We start from the raw sequence: 16,810 nt of genomic DNA on the forward strand, positions 1-16,810 counted from the left end.
CGGAGCAATCTTGAAGGGCTCACACTTTCTGAGTTAAAAACTTGCTACACAACTACAGTCATCAACACAATGTGGTACTGGCCACATAGGTCAATGGGTTTGAGAGTCCAGAAATAAACCCTTATATGTGTGGTCAGATGATTTTCAATAACAGAACTTGAACAAACGGTGCTGGGACAATGGACAGCCACGTGCAAGAGAATAAATTTGGACCCTTCTCTTATACCAGTTGCAAAAATGAACGCCAAATGGGTAGCAGATCTAAATAGAAGATGTAAAATTATGAAACTCTGGAGAAAATGAGGAAATAAATCCATAACCTTGGATTAGGAAATGATTTCTTAGGTACCAAAAAGCATAAATGAAAAAAGAAAAATCAATAAATTGGTCTTCATCAAAAATAAATTTTTTGGAAGTTATTTTGGAAGGTGATCTGACTTTGGGTGGTGGGCACACGATGCAATGCGCAGGTCGTGTGTCACAGAAATGTACACGTGCAACCTGTATGACCTATGAGCCAATGTCACTCCAGTAAATTTAATGAAAAAATAACCTTTGTCCTATAAGTAATACCATCAAGAAAGTGAAAAGACAATTCTCGGAATGGAAGAAGACATTCTTATAACACTTATCTGATAAGACTATGTTCCGAATAAGTACTCTTATAACAATTATAAAAAGACCGAAAAAAAGAGCAATTTTTAAAATGAGCAAGGGATTTGTATAGACATTTCTCCAGAGATATAAAAATGTCCATTAGCACACTTGCTCAGCATCATTAGCCATCAGAGAAATGTACATCAAAGCCACAGTGAGGTATCACATCTCACCCATTAGGAAGGCTGTGATGTAAAAGAGACAATACCAAGCGCTTCTGCGAAGGCAGAGATTGGGACCCTCGTGCATCGCTGGTGGCAGTGGGAAATGGTGCGGCTGCCTCGAAAAACAGTGACAGTTCCTCAAAACAGTAAACATAGAGTTACCGAATGACCCAGCAATTCGACTCCTAGATATGAGCACAAAAGAAATGAAAGCATATATCCACACAAAGACTTGTACAGAAATGTTCATAGCAGCATTATTCATAATAGCTAAAGCGTTGAAAGAGTCCAAATGTTCATCAAGAGAGATTATTTGGGAACAAAATATAATGAAATACTGACCCATGTTATGACATGAATAAACTTTGAAAACATTTTGCTAATTGAAAGATGCCAGTTAAAAGTGACCACCTGTTGTATGATTCCATTCATACAAAATACCCAATAGGCATGTTCACAGAGACGGAAAGAGTCCTGGTTGCCAGGCCCGGGGTAGGGCAAAGGTGACTGTTGTTGAGTATGGGATTTCTTTTGGGGGTGATAAAAATCTTCTGAACTTAGGTGGGGCTGATGGTCACACAATTCTTTGAATAGAGTAAAAATCACTGAAGTGTACTTTTAAAAGGCTGAATTTTATGGTATGTGAATCTCAATGAAGACGTTTTTAAAAAGGGAATGCAAGTGGCATTGAAAAGGTCATGTCTGGCTGAGGTGATAAGTTCATGTTGTCAGGGAAGAGTAGGGGCTTATTTTTCTCCCCTAAAGCCCTAAAATAGGAGTTTGAAATTTAGGATGGAACAAGAGGGGATCACACTGAAGTAGGACATCGTAGCAGAGTAGAGCAGGCTAGCTTGGAAGGGCCAACAGCTGCTCCCATTTGCTTGAGGTTTTGAGCCCCTGCATGGTGGGGTGGGGGTGGGGACTTGATGGGGGAGAGGAGATGGGGAAAGAGATACAGGTCATGTTCAAAACTGCCTACTTAAACTATATGGCTCTGGTTGGCCCCAGGCACGCCACCCCCCCCAAAAGCTAATGTAAATCCTGTTCTCTACTTACATGATACCCTTATTCAGTGGGCACACAGACACACATGCATATCAATGTTAAAGGTTTAAGGTAAATTTAGTCCTGATCTACTACCTTTACTTTACAAATGGGGAAGCTGAGGCACAACAAGATCACAGTGGTGTTAGTGTTAGAGGTGTGACTAGAATCCAAGTCAGCTGATTTTGCACGTGGTAATCCTTTTGTCTGGAACAACCCCATTCCCCATCCTTACATTCCTCCTCCAGCTAATTCCCCTTCATCCTTCATTCTTTTGAACAAATGTGCCTTCCTCAGGAAAGCACGCTTTCTCTGACCCCCCAGCCTAGGTGAGGCCCACCGTCATTGTTCTCACAGCTTCCTTTCCCTTTCCTGAAGGATGGGCCTGTATAACTGGCCTTTCACTGTGCTGCTAGCCTCTAGAACGGTGCCTGGCACACAGCAGGCCTTCGTTTGTTATTTGTTTAATGAGTGAGTACATGAATACTGTTCTTTTTACCACTGGACTCTTCGCATTAGACAAGTCATTGTACATCTGATTTATCCTTCAGCTTCTCACTGTGGTGAAGAGTATCGCTGTGCCTCTGGCCTGCTAGAAAAGGGGAATCACTCAGCTGGTGTAATGAGACAGCGTGTCACCAGCGAATTGAGAGTGAAGCTCAGGCTCCCTGATTACTGGCACATGCCTCAGGTCACTGGGCCCTCTTGCTTTGCAGAAGATGAAGTCAGGAAAGACTTATTTTACTTGATCATTTATCCTCTACCCATAGGAACCTGGCATGTGCTGAAATTGAACAGGGATTAGAAAAGAGGTATAAAAGCCATTAAATGAATAAAAATTGGGTACGAAGCAGGGGAATTAATAAAGCTGGGCTGAATAAGTCTGGGGGAAAGAAAGTTGATGAATCGGTTGGAGCAGTTACTGGAGATACGATTTGTGGGAGAGAACAGATCGGGAGCCAGGGTCCTCTTTTGAATGCGGTGCTTTCACTCATGAGCTGTGTGCCCTTCGCCAAGCCAGCTCCTTTATCTGTTACATGGGTATGCTATCTCCCAGGATTATTATGAGGACAAAAAAATGAATGTGGCATTATACTATCTGCTCTAAGATAGCACTTTTTGGAAATACAGGGTAGTATTATTACTGAGATAAAGAGGAGGTTGATAACTACCGTACTTTGCCATGCATAATGTGCACTTTGTTGCCCAAATTTTTGAGGGAAAAATAAGGATGCACATTATACCTGGGTATAATGAGTATACACCATGGGCATCATAATCCGTGTATAGTGCATACAAAAACTTGGGTGCACATTATACACAGCAAAATACGGTAGTTTTCTACTTCCAGAGCATAGCCCAAGACCCAGCTGATTCAGAAGATGGATAAAAATGTTTATGAAAAGATCTTTCTCCAGGTGGGGCAACTGAGGAGTAGGAGAGTTAGTGTGAAGCCCCAGAGTCCCTACCGATTGCTTGTCCTATGTGATGCAGGTCTAGGCCTAGAGGATGGAGTAGATGAACCTTGGACTTCCAGTTCTAAGTGTCTGTATTTGAAGATTCTAAACTTTTCTCCTCTTCCTTGAATTTTTTATGATGTACCTTGTTTCTACTGTAATTATATTAGGTAATTGGGTACTCTATAGCCTAGGGGGTACCATATAAATTCATAGAATACTCAAGTTGGGGCTGAGACTCCAAGATGCCACACAAAATATAATCTGACTCCAGTCTCTTCCAGCAATTCTAGTTTGTTTGATGAGGCTAGTTAATTGCTCTTCAGCATTTCATTTGAATGAGACTCACGGATCTGTTTAGGAAGAAAACTGCTGATCAATTGCAGTTGCCCCTGTTGTCATGGAAACAAGCGGCAATGGGACTATAATTATATTTCCTTATTCCTGAAGTGAATCCCTAATCATTGCTATGGTAATTACCCAATATCTATGGCCCCAAATTACATGATACTTATCCAAAAAAAAGAAAAAAAGACAAAGAATAAGGAGGAGGAGGGCGACTGGCCTGAGACACGTGTTAACTATGGAGCTGCCAAAAGCTTCTCCTTTTCGGGTGGGGAGAATTTCCCTTTGTAGGCTCCAAGGTTAGGTGATGTCAGTGGGTCTTAAAAGGTGCTCAGTACCTAGACTAGTGACTAGAAGGCTGTGTCAAGGAGGATGATTTCGGCTATAACAGAAAACACAACTAGTATCTTCAACACAGTTCCAGGTCTCACGTGCAGATGACAAAAACCAGTGACAGAAAGTGGACTGTCCCTGTCTTGTCATGTTTTGTGAATGAGGAGAACTTTCCAAGGAATGCCTCCCCAGTTTCCCATTGTTCCTCTCACAGCAGACCCTGCCACAGACATTAGTTCCAGACAAGAGAACTTAAAATGGTCCTGGCTCTTCTTGACTCCTACCCGCTCTCCTTAGCTCTGTGTCATGGGTGAGGGATGGAATGATGTGACTACAGGGCTAACTTCGTTTGTTTTGCTTTGCTTCTCACCTTCTCTCTACTGTGACCTTCTAGTGCCCTGAGCTCTAGGCCGGAGGCCATCAAGCACCCTGTCTGATCTCAAGTACTTCTGCGGAGAAGCATGGGCTTGGACGCTGGACTTGGGCTCAGGCGTCCCAGTAGCATGGAGTGAGGCACCCTTCGCTCTCAGGCAGCATCACATGCCACCAGGAAAGAAGGGCAACCTTTTGGAAGAGAAGTAGAATCAAAACACCAGAGAGCTGTGTTCCTCTTTGTCCATCAAATGGGCTAGGTTGGAAAGGAGAATCAAGGCACAGTTCTGGGTAATTGAGCTGTTAGCATCTGGTTCCCCTTCTCAATAGCACCCAAATTTCCTTTCAGGGAAACAAGCTTGTCTTGCTGTATCTACCACTGGTAGGACATAGTACCAGCTTCCTATGACAGATGCCAAAAGGGCCACTCACAGCCTGGCATGAGCACATGACCTAGCTTAGCCAGTCAATCTCTCCCTCCTGAGCTTTGACTTGGCAGGTGGATCGAGGAGGTAACGGAGATAACTAGAAGAACCTTCTGGAACCAGGCTCCTCCTGCCCCGTGATGATTGCTGTGGGTCCTGATGCCTAGGCTGCTAGAGTTCTCTTCAGTCCTGTCTTTTCCCAAGCCTCGTTGCTAGCGTCTCCATTGTTCTTCCAGTACATTTTCTTTTGGTTGAGTTAGACATAGTTTCTGTTGCTTGTGGCTAAGAACTATGACTGAGGCAGAATGAAACCAGGAAAACTTGGTGAGCGGGAGGTTTGAAATAGAAGGTGGGAAGCAAAGCCTGGAGCAGTTTCATGGTTTGAGTTGAAAAGAAAGCTCAGAAAGAGCCTTTAAAAAAGAGATGCTGAACATCCTTCTAAATTGGCCATCCACTGGCTTCTCAGACCTTTCCACAGTGGCAGCCTAGGTAGGCCTCCCCTCCCGGAGAGAGGCCCATGACCTGAGAATATTCCCCTCTCCCCTCACCATGTTTGCATCATGCTTTGCATTCCCTCAGAGACCTCTCCATGGGGAACCCAACTAACAGACTACCTACCCTACAATATTAATCATTTACTCATCCACTGAAAAAGTTTACTCACAAATTTTATCGTATAAAGCACTTTGCAAGAAACAGAGATAATACATGTGGTCCCTGCCATCATGCAACTCATAGCTGCAGCGGAGATGAGAAGATACCATAATTACTAGAACCACATCCGTGTGGCTCTTTACAATACGCAGAGCACTTTTATCTCCGCTCTCATTTAAGGCACGATTATAGTAAGCATGACATGGAACAGCAAGAGATACCTGCATAGGGCTCTCAGTGAAAGAAGAGACCCTTTTCTTTTTCTTTTAATTGTTCAGTTACAGTTGTCTCTTCCCCTCCCCCCCCCCCCCCCCCCCGTTGCTCTCCCCTACCCTGCCCAACCCCCACTCTCAAAGACAATCCCCACCCCATGATCCTTGTCCGTGCGTCCTTGGTAGATGACCCCTTTCTCCCAGGGAAGCAGGAAAGGTTGTGTGGAGTTGATAAGTTTGAGTTGGACCGTGAAGAGTGAGTAGGACCTGAACAGAGAGCTTGGCCTTGGGCTGTCCCTGGACAGGAAGAGCCGACAGAGCCCAGAGAGGGTATTTGGGGAACTGAGTGGTTGGGTTTGAAGTAGACCCGCATTTGATAACAATGGGTAACACTTACATAAGCACTTACACTGCTCATTGAAATCCCAAAAAAGCCCCATGAGGTAGGTCCTCTTACCATCCTCACTCACAAATAAGGAACTAAGGCCCGTCCAGAGGAGTTTAGGGCCCCACCGTGAAGAGCCTTAAATGTTAAGCAACTATTACAGCTTCACCTCATAGGATTTTGGCAAAAGGGAACCACTGGAGGTTTCTGAGCTAGCAAATTAGCTGCTTTAAGATGAACAGATGGTTAGAGAGAGCAGAAGTGGAGGGGACTTCAGTTGGAAATCATCTACAGATGTCAATCATCTTACAGGAGGCTGGAGGTGAAACCAAGGCAACAGGGACAATGGCACACTCATTGGCCCTCCACTGCCCTCAGAAACCCTCCACTTTTCCTGAGGTCTCTCACTCACGTCTTCCTATGTGTTTAAGAACAAACTGTGTGAGCCTCTACTGCCTACCTAGCTCAGGGGTCAGAGCATCGTGCCAGCAACTTACGTACTCTGAATGGCCTAGGAAAACAGAAGGCTCATCGCACCACACTTGTAGTGTTTGTATAAGTCTTAAATGCTTTCAACATAAAAACTAATAATGCAAATAAAAACCTCTTCTGAGCAAAGTATGAAAAGTGCAACCTTTGTATTGCTTTTGGTCATTAGCATCATAATCCAGTCTACGAGGTCTGTCCAGAAAGTGTCCAGCCATGTACTGTGAAAAACAGAGACATTTACTGAAGAAGATACAGGATACAAGAAACACTGTATATAGGACAATGACATCTCAGTCCCCTTTAAAGCAGGCACATTGGGACCTCAAACAGTTCTCCCAGTGTCTGTTCCACTGTTCAAAACACTGCAAAATTCTTTGCTCTTATCGCCATCAGCTGCCCTGTCATATTTTCCTGAATTTTCGTCAATGGTCTGAAATCTCTTCCCTTTCAAAGGTGATTTCAGTTTGAGGAAAAGCCAGAAGTCACAGGGCACCAAATCCGGGCTGTAGCAGGGCTGAGTCACCTGGGAGATTTCTCAAAAAAAACTCTGCATAAGACGTATACATGAGCGGGCATGTTGTCCTGATGAAGCTGCCAATCACCAGTTGCCCATAACTACGGCCGTTTTCATCATATGACATCTCTCAACTGATGAAGAACAGTGAGGTAGTACTCCTTATTAATTGTTTGGCCTGGAGGGGCACACTAGTGATCAACAACACCTTCCCAATCAAAGAACACAGTTAATATGGTCTTGATCTTGCCGTGACTTTGCCGCACCTTCTTCGGGCGTGGAGAACCAGGAGACTTTCATTGGGGTGACTGGGCCTTTGTTTCTGGATCACAGCCATAGCCAGCGATTCGTATCTGGTTATGATCTTCTTGAGGAAACCTGGTTCATTGGTAGCAGTTTGAATCAAGTCATTAGCAACTGCAGCACAATGTTCCTTCTGCTCTGGTAGCAGAAGCCGCGAACAGACTTTGCTGTGACATGTTTCATGCCAAGATCCTGCATCAAAATCTCAGACACAGTAGTTTTTGGAATCTTCAGATCAGCTTCTAGTTCTCACACTGTCAGTCATCAATCTTTGTTGATTGCAGCCCATACACGTTCAACATTCTCAGGTGTTCTGCTTGGTGCAGGCCTTCCCGAATGTGGATCACTTTCAACAGATTCTCAACCGTCTTTGAAGCATCTGTGCCACACTTTTATTTGTGTTGCCACTCACTGTGTCATCCCCAAAAGCCTTCTAATCCTCCAAATAGTTTCTGAGGAGGAATGTTCAAGCTTAACACAAACTTTGATGCAAATTTGTTGCTCTACTCGCTCAGTCATTTTAAATGTGATGCCCGCACAGTACACACGCTCACTCAATGGAATCTACTGCCCACACTGGCTTGTGAAGTGAAGTCATCATTGTTCACGTGTGTGTATTCCATTCTACTCTCTTTGGCTGCCCGGTTATGTTGATGTTGCACAAACCATTCTCATTATATTGACAATGGCTGGACTTTTCTAGACAGACCTCATATGTATTAGAGCACAGTGGGGTAACCCACCCAGGCCTCAGCTGAGTTTTCTGAAATTATTCACGACTTGTAAGGCCATTCAAAACAACCCTGTGCTTTGGTCTACGAGCTGCCACAATGTGCCCACGTACTCCACACCATGTTATTGATTAAGCAGCTTCTTAGCGCTTCTAGGCAGAATTGTGACAGTCAGGGCAGCTGCCTTTGGGTACGTGAAAGAGAAGGAGGTGGAGTAGGGGAGAAGCAGTAGCATCTCTTTCCTCCTGCTCTTCCAAGGCCATAATGACTTAAGTGCCAGGGCTTAAATGTAATACAGTGTAGGACCCCTGAGCCATTCCCAGTCAGTCTTAGTGCTAATAGAATACACCTTCTCTTAGAGTTAGAAGCCTCTGGTCTCCAGTTAGTAGGTCCTGTTCATAGTGTTTAAACCTCCTGTGGTGGGAGGGGTCGGGATGGAACCCCAGGGCTGTTGGCCTGTGAATCAGACACCAAGATCAGCTTTTTAAGCATTGCACCTCAAAATTTCCCGTGACTTCAGGCAAACATGAAGGAATTCTCTTCCTCTTCTCTATCTCTCTTCTTCTCATTCTCCTCTACCTCCTACCACCTCCCTCCTTTTCTTCATTCTCCTTTTCTTCTCTTGTGGTGTAGACTCTACTGATCTTTTTGGATAGTCACGTTTAATTTAGGTAGGGGATATGGTAGTGATGTCAAATCTTTGGTGGGAAATGAGGACTTATGGGACACGTACTTACTCTTTCAGTCACGTCTACACCTAGTCATGAGTCATGATGCTACGTTCATGCATTTTAAAGTCCTGATTAACACACCAATGTTCACAGCAGCATTATTCACAATAGCCAAAAGACAGAAACAGCTCAAATGCCCCTAGACAGATGAATGCATAAATGAAATGTGCTACATACATGCAATGGGATATTATTCAGCCTTAAAGAGGATTGAAATTCTGACACATGCTACCACATGGATGAACCTTGAGGGTATTATGCCAAGTGAAATAAGCCAGACACAAAAGGACAATTACTTTATGATTCCACTTATATGAGGTGCACGCAATGGTCAAATTCATAAAGATAGAAAGGAGAGTAGTGGTTACCAGGGACTAGAGAGACGGAGGGCGAAGAGATACTGTTGAGTGAGTGTGGAGTTTCATTTTGGGATGACGGATGGTGGAAATAGTTGTATAACAATGTGAATGTACCTAATAGTGCTAGACTGTGTGCTTACAAATAAGTAAGATGGTAAATTTTATGTTAGGTATATTTTACCACAATAAAAACATCTCAGTCAATATTATGTAAATATGAGAAAGAATTCATGGATGCTGGCATCTTCTTTGGCGTTGACAGATTCGGTGTTTAAGCAGTAACATTGGTACACCTTCTTTTGTATAAGATTTGCATTTGGGGTTAACTGGGACTCTCTTAACGTCACTGTCTTGTCATGGTCCAGCAGCTGCTGTTCACATAACATTTTTGTTCCCAAAGAAATCCACACATCTGTGAACACTGTTAGTGGAAGACTCTGTCAGCTGTGAGTGCGGAGCCTGATTCTGGTTTGAGTTCTACCTTGATCGTCTCTCTCTTCACCTTCCTCGGCCTCATCTTTGCCCATAAGGGTTCAAGTCGTGGACCCTGTGATGACTGAGAGCCCACAGAGTCAGCAGTGACACTGGCTGTGGGATGGCTGTCATCCGTCATAGGAGACGCTGCTCTGGACTAGCAGCTGCCCCTCTTGCGCCAGTTGCCTTGCAGACACCTACTAGGGATGTGGAGAGCAGCAACCTGGGCCCCAAGCACAGTCATAGAGGACTGTGGCCCGGAAGAATCGAGGGCAGGCTCGAAGTGGGCCAGGAGCTTAGTAGTTGCAATCCCACCTTGGTTTTGAAGGAGTTTTGAATGTGAAAGAACAAATGATATTGCCTATTAAGGTCCTTTGCACTACACTGTTCCCTTAACCTCAGTCTGACCTCATTTAGAACATAGCATAGCCTGAAGCCTGCGGGGTGATGGTAACGAGGACCTAGGAAAGATGTGAGTTTTGTGGGAAACACGGATAAGTTTGGTTTTGTCATGTTGTGTTTGCAGAGACCGTGGCAGGTAGTAGGTCCAGTGTGTAGCTGGAGACACGTGCGTAGAAGAAAAGAGTGTAATTTGAGCGTCAGATGTTACTGAAAGCCACTGTTAAAGCCAGAGAGTAGCCTCAGGCTGTTGGACCATCTGCACCTTCGGAAAGGCAACCACAGGAGTCCACGAAGAGTTGAGGGGAAGCACCGAAAGCTGTTCTCTTTGGGCTGATTAGAAGCCTCTGATTAGATGTTTGGAATCTGAACCTCTCTGCCAGTAACAGTAACGTCAACGACAACAACAACCCAGCCAGGACACAAGTATAGAAATGCGAGTTACCAGAGCTTATCTGTGCTCCCGTCTGTCTGTAAGTCCCCAGAACTTCTGCTGTCTGGACTCCAAGTCCAAAGGGACCATTTTTCTGGCCTCCGTAAGGCATGCCTGCAGTTCTAGTCTGTTTATGACCACAGCTCCTCAGAGACCAGTGTTGCTCTCAATTTCCCGAGTGGGCCTCTCCTCTTCCTCTTCTTCCAGAGTTTGCTTTTACCACGTATGCGTGCATTTGACTTTGGATCTTCGTTAAACTAAAATGACTGTTGAATGACTGTATCAACAACCCTCTGGTTAGAAGTTGAAAATCTGGGGGATTTTAGAGGTTTCTATATGTCTGTTCTCAAGATCAAGAGGCTGTTCCGTATTGTCAGCATCAAAAGAGAAGGTTCCCACGCAGCAAGGCCTGGTTCCCCCATGTGAGCACATTGAGTCTGAGGGAGGGTGGCGGCCCTGAGGCTCCGAGGCCCCTCGCCTCTTGGCTCCCTCATAGTAAAAGGAAGAGGGAGGACAGGCCTGCTTTGTAATCGACTGTGAAAGATCTTTAAATGTCAAGAATAAAGAAGTGCAGATGAACTCTGCCAAGGTACAATTTGTGGTGAATTACCCTTCACCTCCCAGTCACGTAATTCGCAGCTCCCAGTTGGTTAAGGACAAAGATTCCGCCAAGTTCTTCGTTCATGAGAACATAGTTCCACACTGAGATCTCCACATGCGGGCTGTCCAGTTTCAGTTCCAGCCCTGCCTCAAACTCTGGAACTTTGGGCAATGTTTCTACCCACTCCTTGTCTCAGCTTTCCCTTCAGAGAATAGGAAATAAACTATGTTGTAGGGTTGTTTGGAGCCAGAACTGGTAACCACGATTACCAAAAAAATTTTACTTAACGAAATTGACAAGCGTCTAACGTTGATTTGCATTATGGAAACTGAGTTATGTAGAAAAGATTGTTCATTCTTGTAACTAATAAACCAATAACCATACTCCTCCACCCTTTCTTCTTAAAATGGGACAAAAACCAGATATAAGGAGAAAAAGGTACAAATGTTTTTACCTCCAAAAGAGGATGACTTTGCAAAGTCATCCTCTTAAGAGCAATGGCCATATCAACCAGTATGCTCTGATGTGTAGAAACTTTATAAATGCCAAAAAGTTATTTAATCACTTTCAATTGTGGCTGTAATGAAGTAACTCAGAGCATATCGGTGCTCCCACCAAGAACAACTGGAAAAATGGATAGAGTATTAAAGACATCTGTTCGAAGGCATCAGATTGCTGCTGAGGAACCAGACTTGAGCAATGAAATCCTGGAGAGGAGGGAAGCCCATTGCGTTGAGCCCAACTTTCTGCATATTGCTTCTCTCCTGTGGCCGTTAGTTGAGTCTGGGTGTGGGGCAATAGACCAAAAAGGCTGAGGGTGGCTGTCACGGGGTGGAGAGGGCAGCAGGGCTGCAGGCCCTCTCATGGGGCCAGCAGCACTAAAGTTAGAGGTCGAGGCAGCCCCGACAACTAGGACTTGAGGCACTAAAATCCCCAAGAGAAGAGAAAACCAGAAAAATGAACATAAACCTAAACTACAACTTTTTTGAGGCATTTGTTGATAAAGCAGCGTGGGTTAGGGGCTGAAAGGTACTGGAAAGACAAAAAGTGGGCTTTGGGACCCACCAAGGAGGAGGACCTTAGAAAATAACCCAGGTTCTTAGCTGGGACTCCAGGAGACCTACACCCTAGAAGAGAGGACAAAGTAGAGGTCGTCTGAGCCTTACAGGATCACTAACCAGCCTCGATGATTAGTTCAGTCCCCGATTGGGTTGAGGTCATTGGGTTGAGGTCAGCTAGAGAAGCCAGTGAATCCTCTCTGGAAGGAGAAAACAACCCAGCCTCTACAATTTTTCATGGATGATGCAGAGAATTCAATGAAAAACTTACTAGGCAGCTAAGGAGGGGACTATGAGGAAAACAAGACAATACAAATAGACCCGAAGGGGCCTAAGATTCTACAGTTTCAGCCAGAGACTTTTAAATAATTGTGATTAATATATTCGAGAAACAGTTGGCAAGGTGGAGAATTTCACCAGAGACTTGGAATCTATTAAAAAGAATCAAATGGAAATGTTATATCTGAAAAACACGACTGAAATGAAGAACTCAATGGGTCGCTTTAACAGCAGATTGCACTCAACAGAAGGGAATGAATGAGCTGAAGACTAAGTTGGTAGAAAAATCCACACTGAATCATATTAAGTAAAAAGAATGATATACAGAAAACAGCACAGACGTATGGCTTATGATGAAAGATTCTAACAATGAAGAATCAGAGGCAGAATAAAGGGAAAATAGGGCAGGAGCAATATTCAAATCGGTAATGGCTGAGAATTTTCCAAAACTGATGAAAGACACCACGCCACAGGTTTAAGAAGTATTATATACCCCCACCTGAGTAAGTTTGAGGAATTACACACCTACCCACAACTGCTGAAAAGCAATCAGAAAGAATAAAATCTTAACATCAGCTATAAATAAAAGCTAGACTGCCTGTCTTTTCAAAGAAGCAGTAATATAATCTACAGAAACTCTATAGGCGACATCCTAACTGATGGTAAATAGTGCATGTTCTCTTGCTCCTCTGGAAACACGACGAAGTCTACCATCACCACTTCTGTTCAGCATAGTGTGAAGACCCTCGCCGATGCAATGTGGCCAGAACAAAAATGTAAGATTAAAAATGAATAAAACTTTTCCTTTGTCACAGGCAACCTGATCGTAGAAATACAATGAGATGAGAGTAGCTGTCTTGAAAAAAAAAATAAATCAAAGCTGGAGAACTTAAACTACTAGGTACCAAGACTCGTTAAAAAGCTATAGGGTGATCTGTGGTGTTGGACCTCAGAATAGCGATCACCAGAATAATGGTAGAGGACTATTTTCTCTAGAAAAGAGCGTGAGGAAACCTCCAGGGCAAAGCAAATAGCTATATTTTGATCTTTGTGGGGGTTACACAGTTGCATACATGTGTAAAAATTTATCAAGCTGTATACTTATGGTTTTAGCTTTTATTGAGTTATATCTCGAAAAATAGAAAAAACAAAAATAAAGAGCATTCTATACTAAAAAAAATTCTCTGCTAATTAAGATAGTGTGGATAATTGCTTTAAAAAAAAAAAAGAACATGTGCACCAATACAAATTGACCAAAGGGACAGAGGCCAGAAACAGACTCACATTGCAATCAGTCACTTAATTTATGGCAAGCCACTCACTGTCCTTAAGCCTTAGTTTGTTTCCTCGTCTATAGAATAGATTTCTTAGTGTATAGACTCTTCCAGTCTTTTAAGAGCATCACTTGTGGGAGGGATGCTCTGCTCTAAGACCTTCCACTACTTCGAGACACCAGATCTGAATTCAGTTGCTCACTCTACTTAGAAGCAGCAGATTGGATGGCTTAAGATAAAGTTGTTTATTACCCCTGAGTTTCATCTGCAGCCAGATGCCCGTGATGAGATGGTGAAAGTAAAACTCCGCACAGTGTTTTCGTCAAAGTGTAGGGGTGGTGGTTGTTGTCGTCGTTGTTGTTGTTGTTGTTGTTGCCTAAAATCACATAGCCAGGAGGCTCGCATCCAAGTCTTTTGTTTCTTAACCTTGTGGGCCTTTTTTTTTTTTTTTTTTAAACCATACTGCCTGTAATTTGGCAGATTAGATTTGGTACTCAGTTTGCCCAACTTGGCCTAGACTTGGCTGGGCCCCAGCCCCTTGCATAGGGCACGTAGTCACTGCTGAAACCTCCGGTGGTCACTGATACAACCTTTCTGAGGCGTGGAGAGGGAGAAGTGGTGCCGTCACCCCTGGGGCACTGCCTGCCCCTCCGACAGCCTGGATGTGTCTTCCTTCCCAGAAATAAGTTTGTTTCCCAAATCAAGTCAGACCAGTTGGCTTCTGCTGCTGCTGCTTCTTGCTGCAGTTCAGCCTGCCTGTGCCTCCCTGTCAGGTAGAAGTCTGGACCGCTTGAAGTCCAGGCCTTGAACCAGTGTGCTTATTGTCGGGCACCTGCACCAGGAAGCCAGTCAGAATTGCCCTTTCTCCGGTTTCCTGTGGAGTCTCGAGAGAGAGATTCTTTATCCCTGTGATCCCTCTCAGCAATTCTGCTTCTCGTTTTAGACGTGTGTATCTTTCTTCCAATTTGACTGTGATCTGAAAGAAAGAAACTCTCGCCTCATACTTGTAGACCCGAAAGCTGCTTAGAAAGGGGTGGGTGACGGGACCGCTGGGGTAGAGCCCCTGGTGGCAGCTCATCAGGAGAAAGGCTCCCCCTGTGAAAAGTCCCACAGGGCCTTCTGTGCTGGGCCCCCTGCAGATGCAGAACTGCCTGAGTTCTCAGTGAGTGGTTCCGACATGTTGCTGTCGTGGAGACACGCTCCCTTGCTCCTGTGGGACCCTTCCACCTGCCTAGCCACTTGGCTGACCCGAAGCAGAAAAGGACACGGTGCTGGGCGAGACAGGGGATGTGGGTGGAGCCCCCAAATCAGGAGGAACAGGAAACTAATTGCCTAAAGAAATTTTATCATCCTAATAAAACGAAGCACATGATTTGCATTCCAGGTCCTTCAACTATTCTATGGGAACCCGGGCGTTTTCCCATGACAGTATTTTTATCCCTGATGGGGGAGCAGAAAGTGAGCAGACAGTTCAAGCAATGTCACAGGACAACATCCTGGGCAAAGTCAAAACTCTTCAGGTAAGACAGCTTGAGACTGGAAGGTTAGAGCTGTAGAGGGGGCCTGGCTACGGAGGGAAGTGGGGAAGATCCCCAGCTTGGCCTTGAGTAATGTTTGGGGAGGTCCAGGAAGAGCTCCTGGTGAGAATTTTTGCTTATTTGAACCCGACTCAGTTCTCTAAGCCTTCTGTCCACCTGTGAGACGGGCACTGACCACTGCCCCCACCTTCATAATAGCCCCACTCCTCTTCTCTCAAACTGTTCCCTCATTTTTAAATGGACATCGTGAGCTCAAGTACCCAAGACAAGCTCCATGACTTGGACAGGAGGAAGGACTTCCTGACCACTGAAGTGTTGCCATGTCCCCAAGCATGGGCTGACTGCCAGCGGAGGGTTTGCACAGCAAGTGCTCACTCTCCAAGGCTCCCTGCTTGCACAGTGAATGGAGTTGTGGTTATAAATCTGCCCCCACCCCGAGGCACCTTGGCTCAGAGGACTACCGTGAAGCTCTTAACCTCCCTCCGTCCCGGCTGCAGAACTGGGCAGTTTTCCTACCAAAACATGGACCCGGGTGGTAACTCGTTAATAATGAAAACACAGTCGACCCTTGAGCAGCATGGGTTTGAACTGCACAGGTCCACTTATATGCAGATTTTTTTCAATAAATACTATAAATGTACTTTCTCTTCCTTAGGGTTTTCTTAATAACATTTTCTTTTCTCTAGCATACTTTATTGTAAGAATACAGTATGTAATACAAATACATATGTAATACATTAACACACATATACAAAATGTGTGTTAATAAGCAGTTTATATTATTGGTAAGGCTATTCTGGTCAACAGTAGGCTATTAGTAGTTAGGTTTTGGGGGAGTCAGAAGTTGTATGTGGATTTTCAGTTGCGTGGGGGTTGGTGTCCCTAACCCGTGCATTGTTCAAGGGTCAACTGTATAATAAAATAATTCTTCTCTAAATGTGATTCAGATAATGGGGATTCCAGGGAAAGCAAGGGAGTGAAGGCACCTGGGATCTGACTGTGTAGGTTTGTTTGCTCGATTGCTCGGGAGAACTCGCTCACCCGGCAGAAGTGCCTGAGCTGGGTGCTTCTCCGAGATGGGAGTGCCTGGAGGCGATCCAAGTTAGGAACAGGGAACTCTGGTTCGCTAGTTTCCATCTGTCTCTACGTCCCCAACAGTGAGTGAGCGAGTGAGTGAGTGAGCAAAACAAAGAAACAGCTGGCTCGAGTTGGTACTGACATGATGAAGGGTTATACTCAAATTTTTCTGTTTTCCTGAAATGTTCTTATTTCTACTGAACATTAGCTATGTATTTTTGTGATCATTGTTTCTTTACACATTACACACACACACACACACACACTTAGCTGAACATAACATATGGCAAGCAGGAGAATAGACAACACCCTGGAACCACACTCAAACTTTTCTAGGTCTTGGTACCTACTGCCCCCACTGCCCAAGGCCATAGTCCTGCTCTCAGAGCTAACCACTTCCCTCAAATGCCAGCTTTTCCGAACCAGGTTGCTTTCTTGTGCTGGCCGGCTGTGCTGTTATCTATCAACTCAGAAGAAAAAGCAAGCTGTCACTTCTCACAGG

The 16,810-nt window shown here is 44.5% G+C and overlaps 1 protein-coding gene across 6 annotated transcripts in view; it reads left to right on the forward strand.

Moving 5' to 3' along the window:
• CRACD (capping protein inhibiting regulator of actin dynamics) overlaps positions 1-16,810 on the forward strand; it is a 235,594-nt gene that overhangs the window by 194,750 nt on the left and 24,034 nt on the right. For 5 of the 6 annotated variants that reach the window (XM_024579907.4, XM_045185906.3, XM_045185902.3 and 2 more), the window contains one exon: positions 15,078-15,213. The exons of the other annotated variant lie outside the window; for it this stretch is intronic. In XM_024579907.4, coding sequence (XP_024435675.2) covers positions 15,078-15,213 — 136 coding nt within the window. The remainder of the gene's footprint in view (positions 1-15,077; positions 15,214-16,810) is intronic. 6 annotated transcript variants of the gene reach the window in all.

This window comes from Desmodus rotundus, chromosome 4 (genome assembly GCF_022682495.2).
Source record: "Desmodus rotundus isolate HL8 chromosome 4, HLdesRot8A.1, whole genome shotgun sequence".
NCBI classification, from domain to species: Eukaryota; Metazoa; Chordata; class Mammalia; order Chiroptera; family Phyllostomidae; genus Desmodus; species Desmodus rotundus.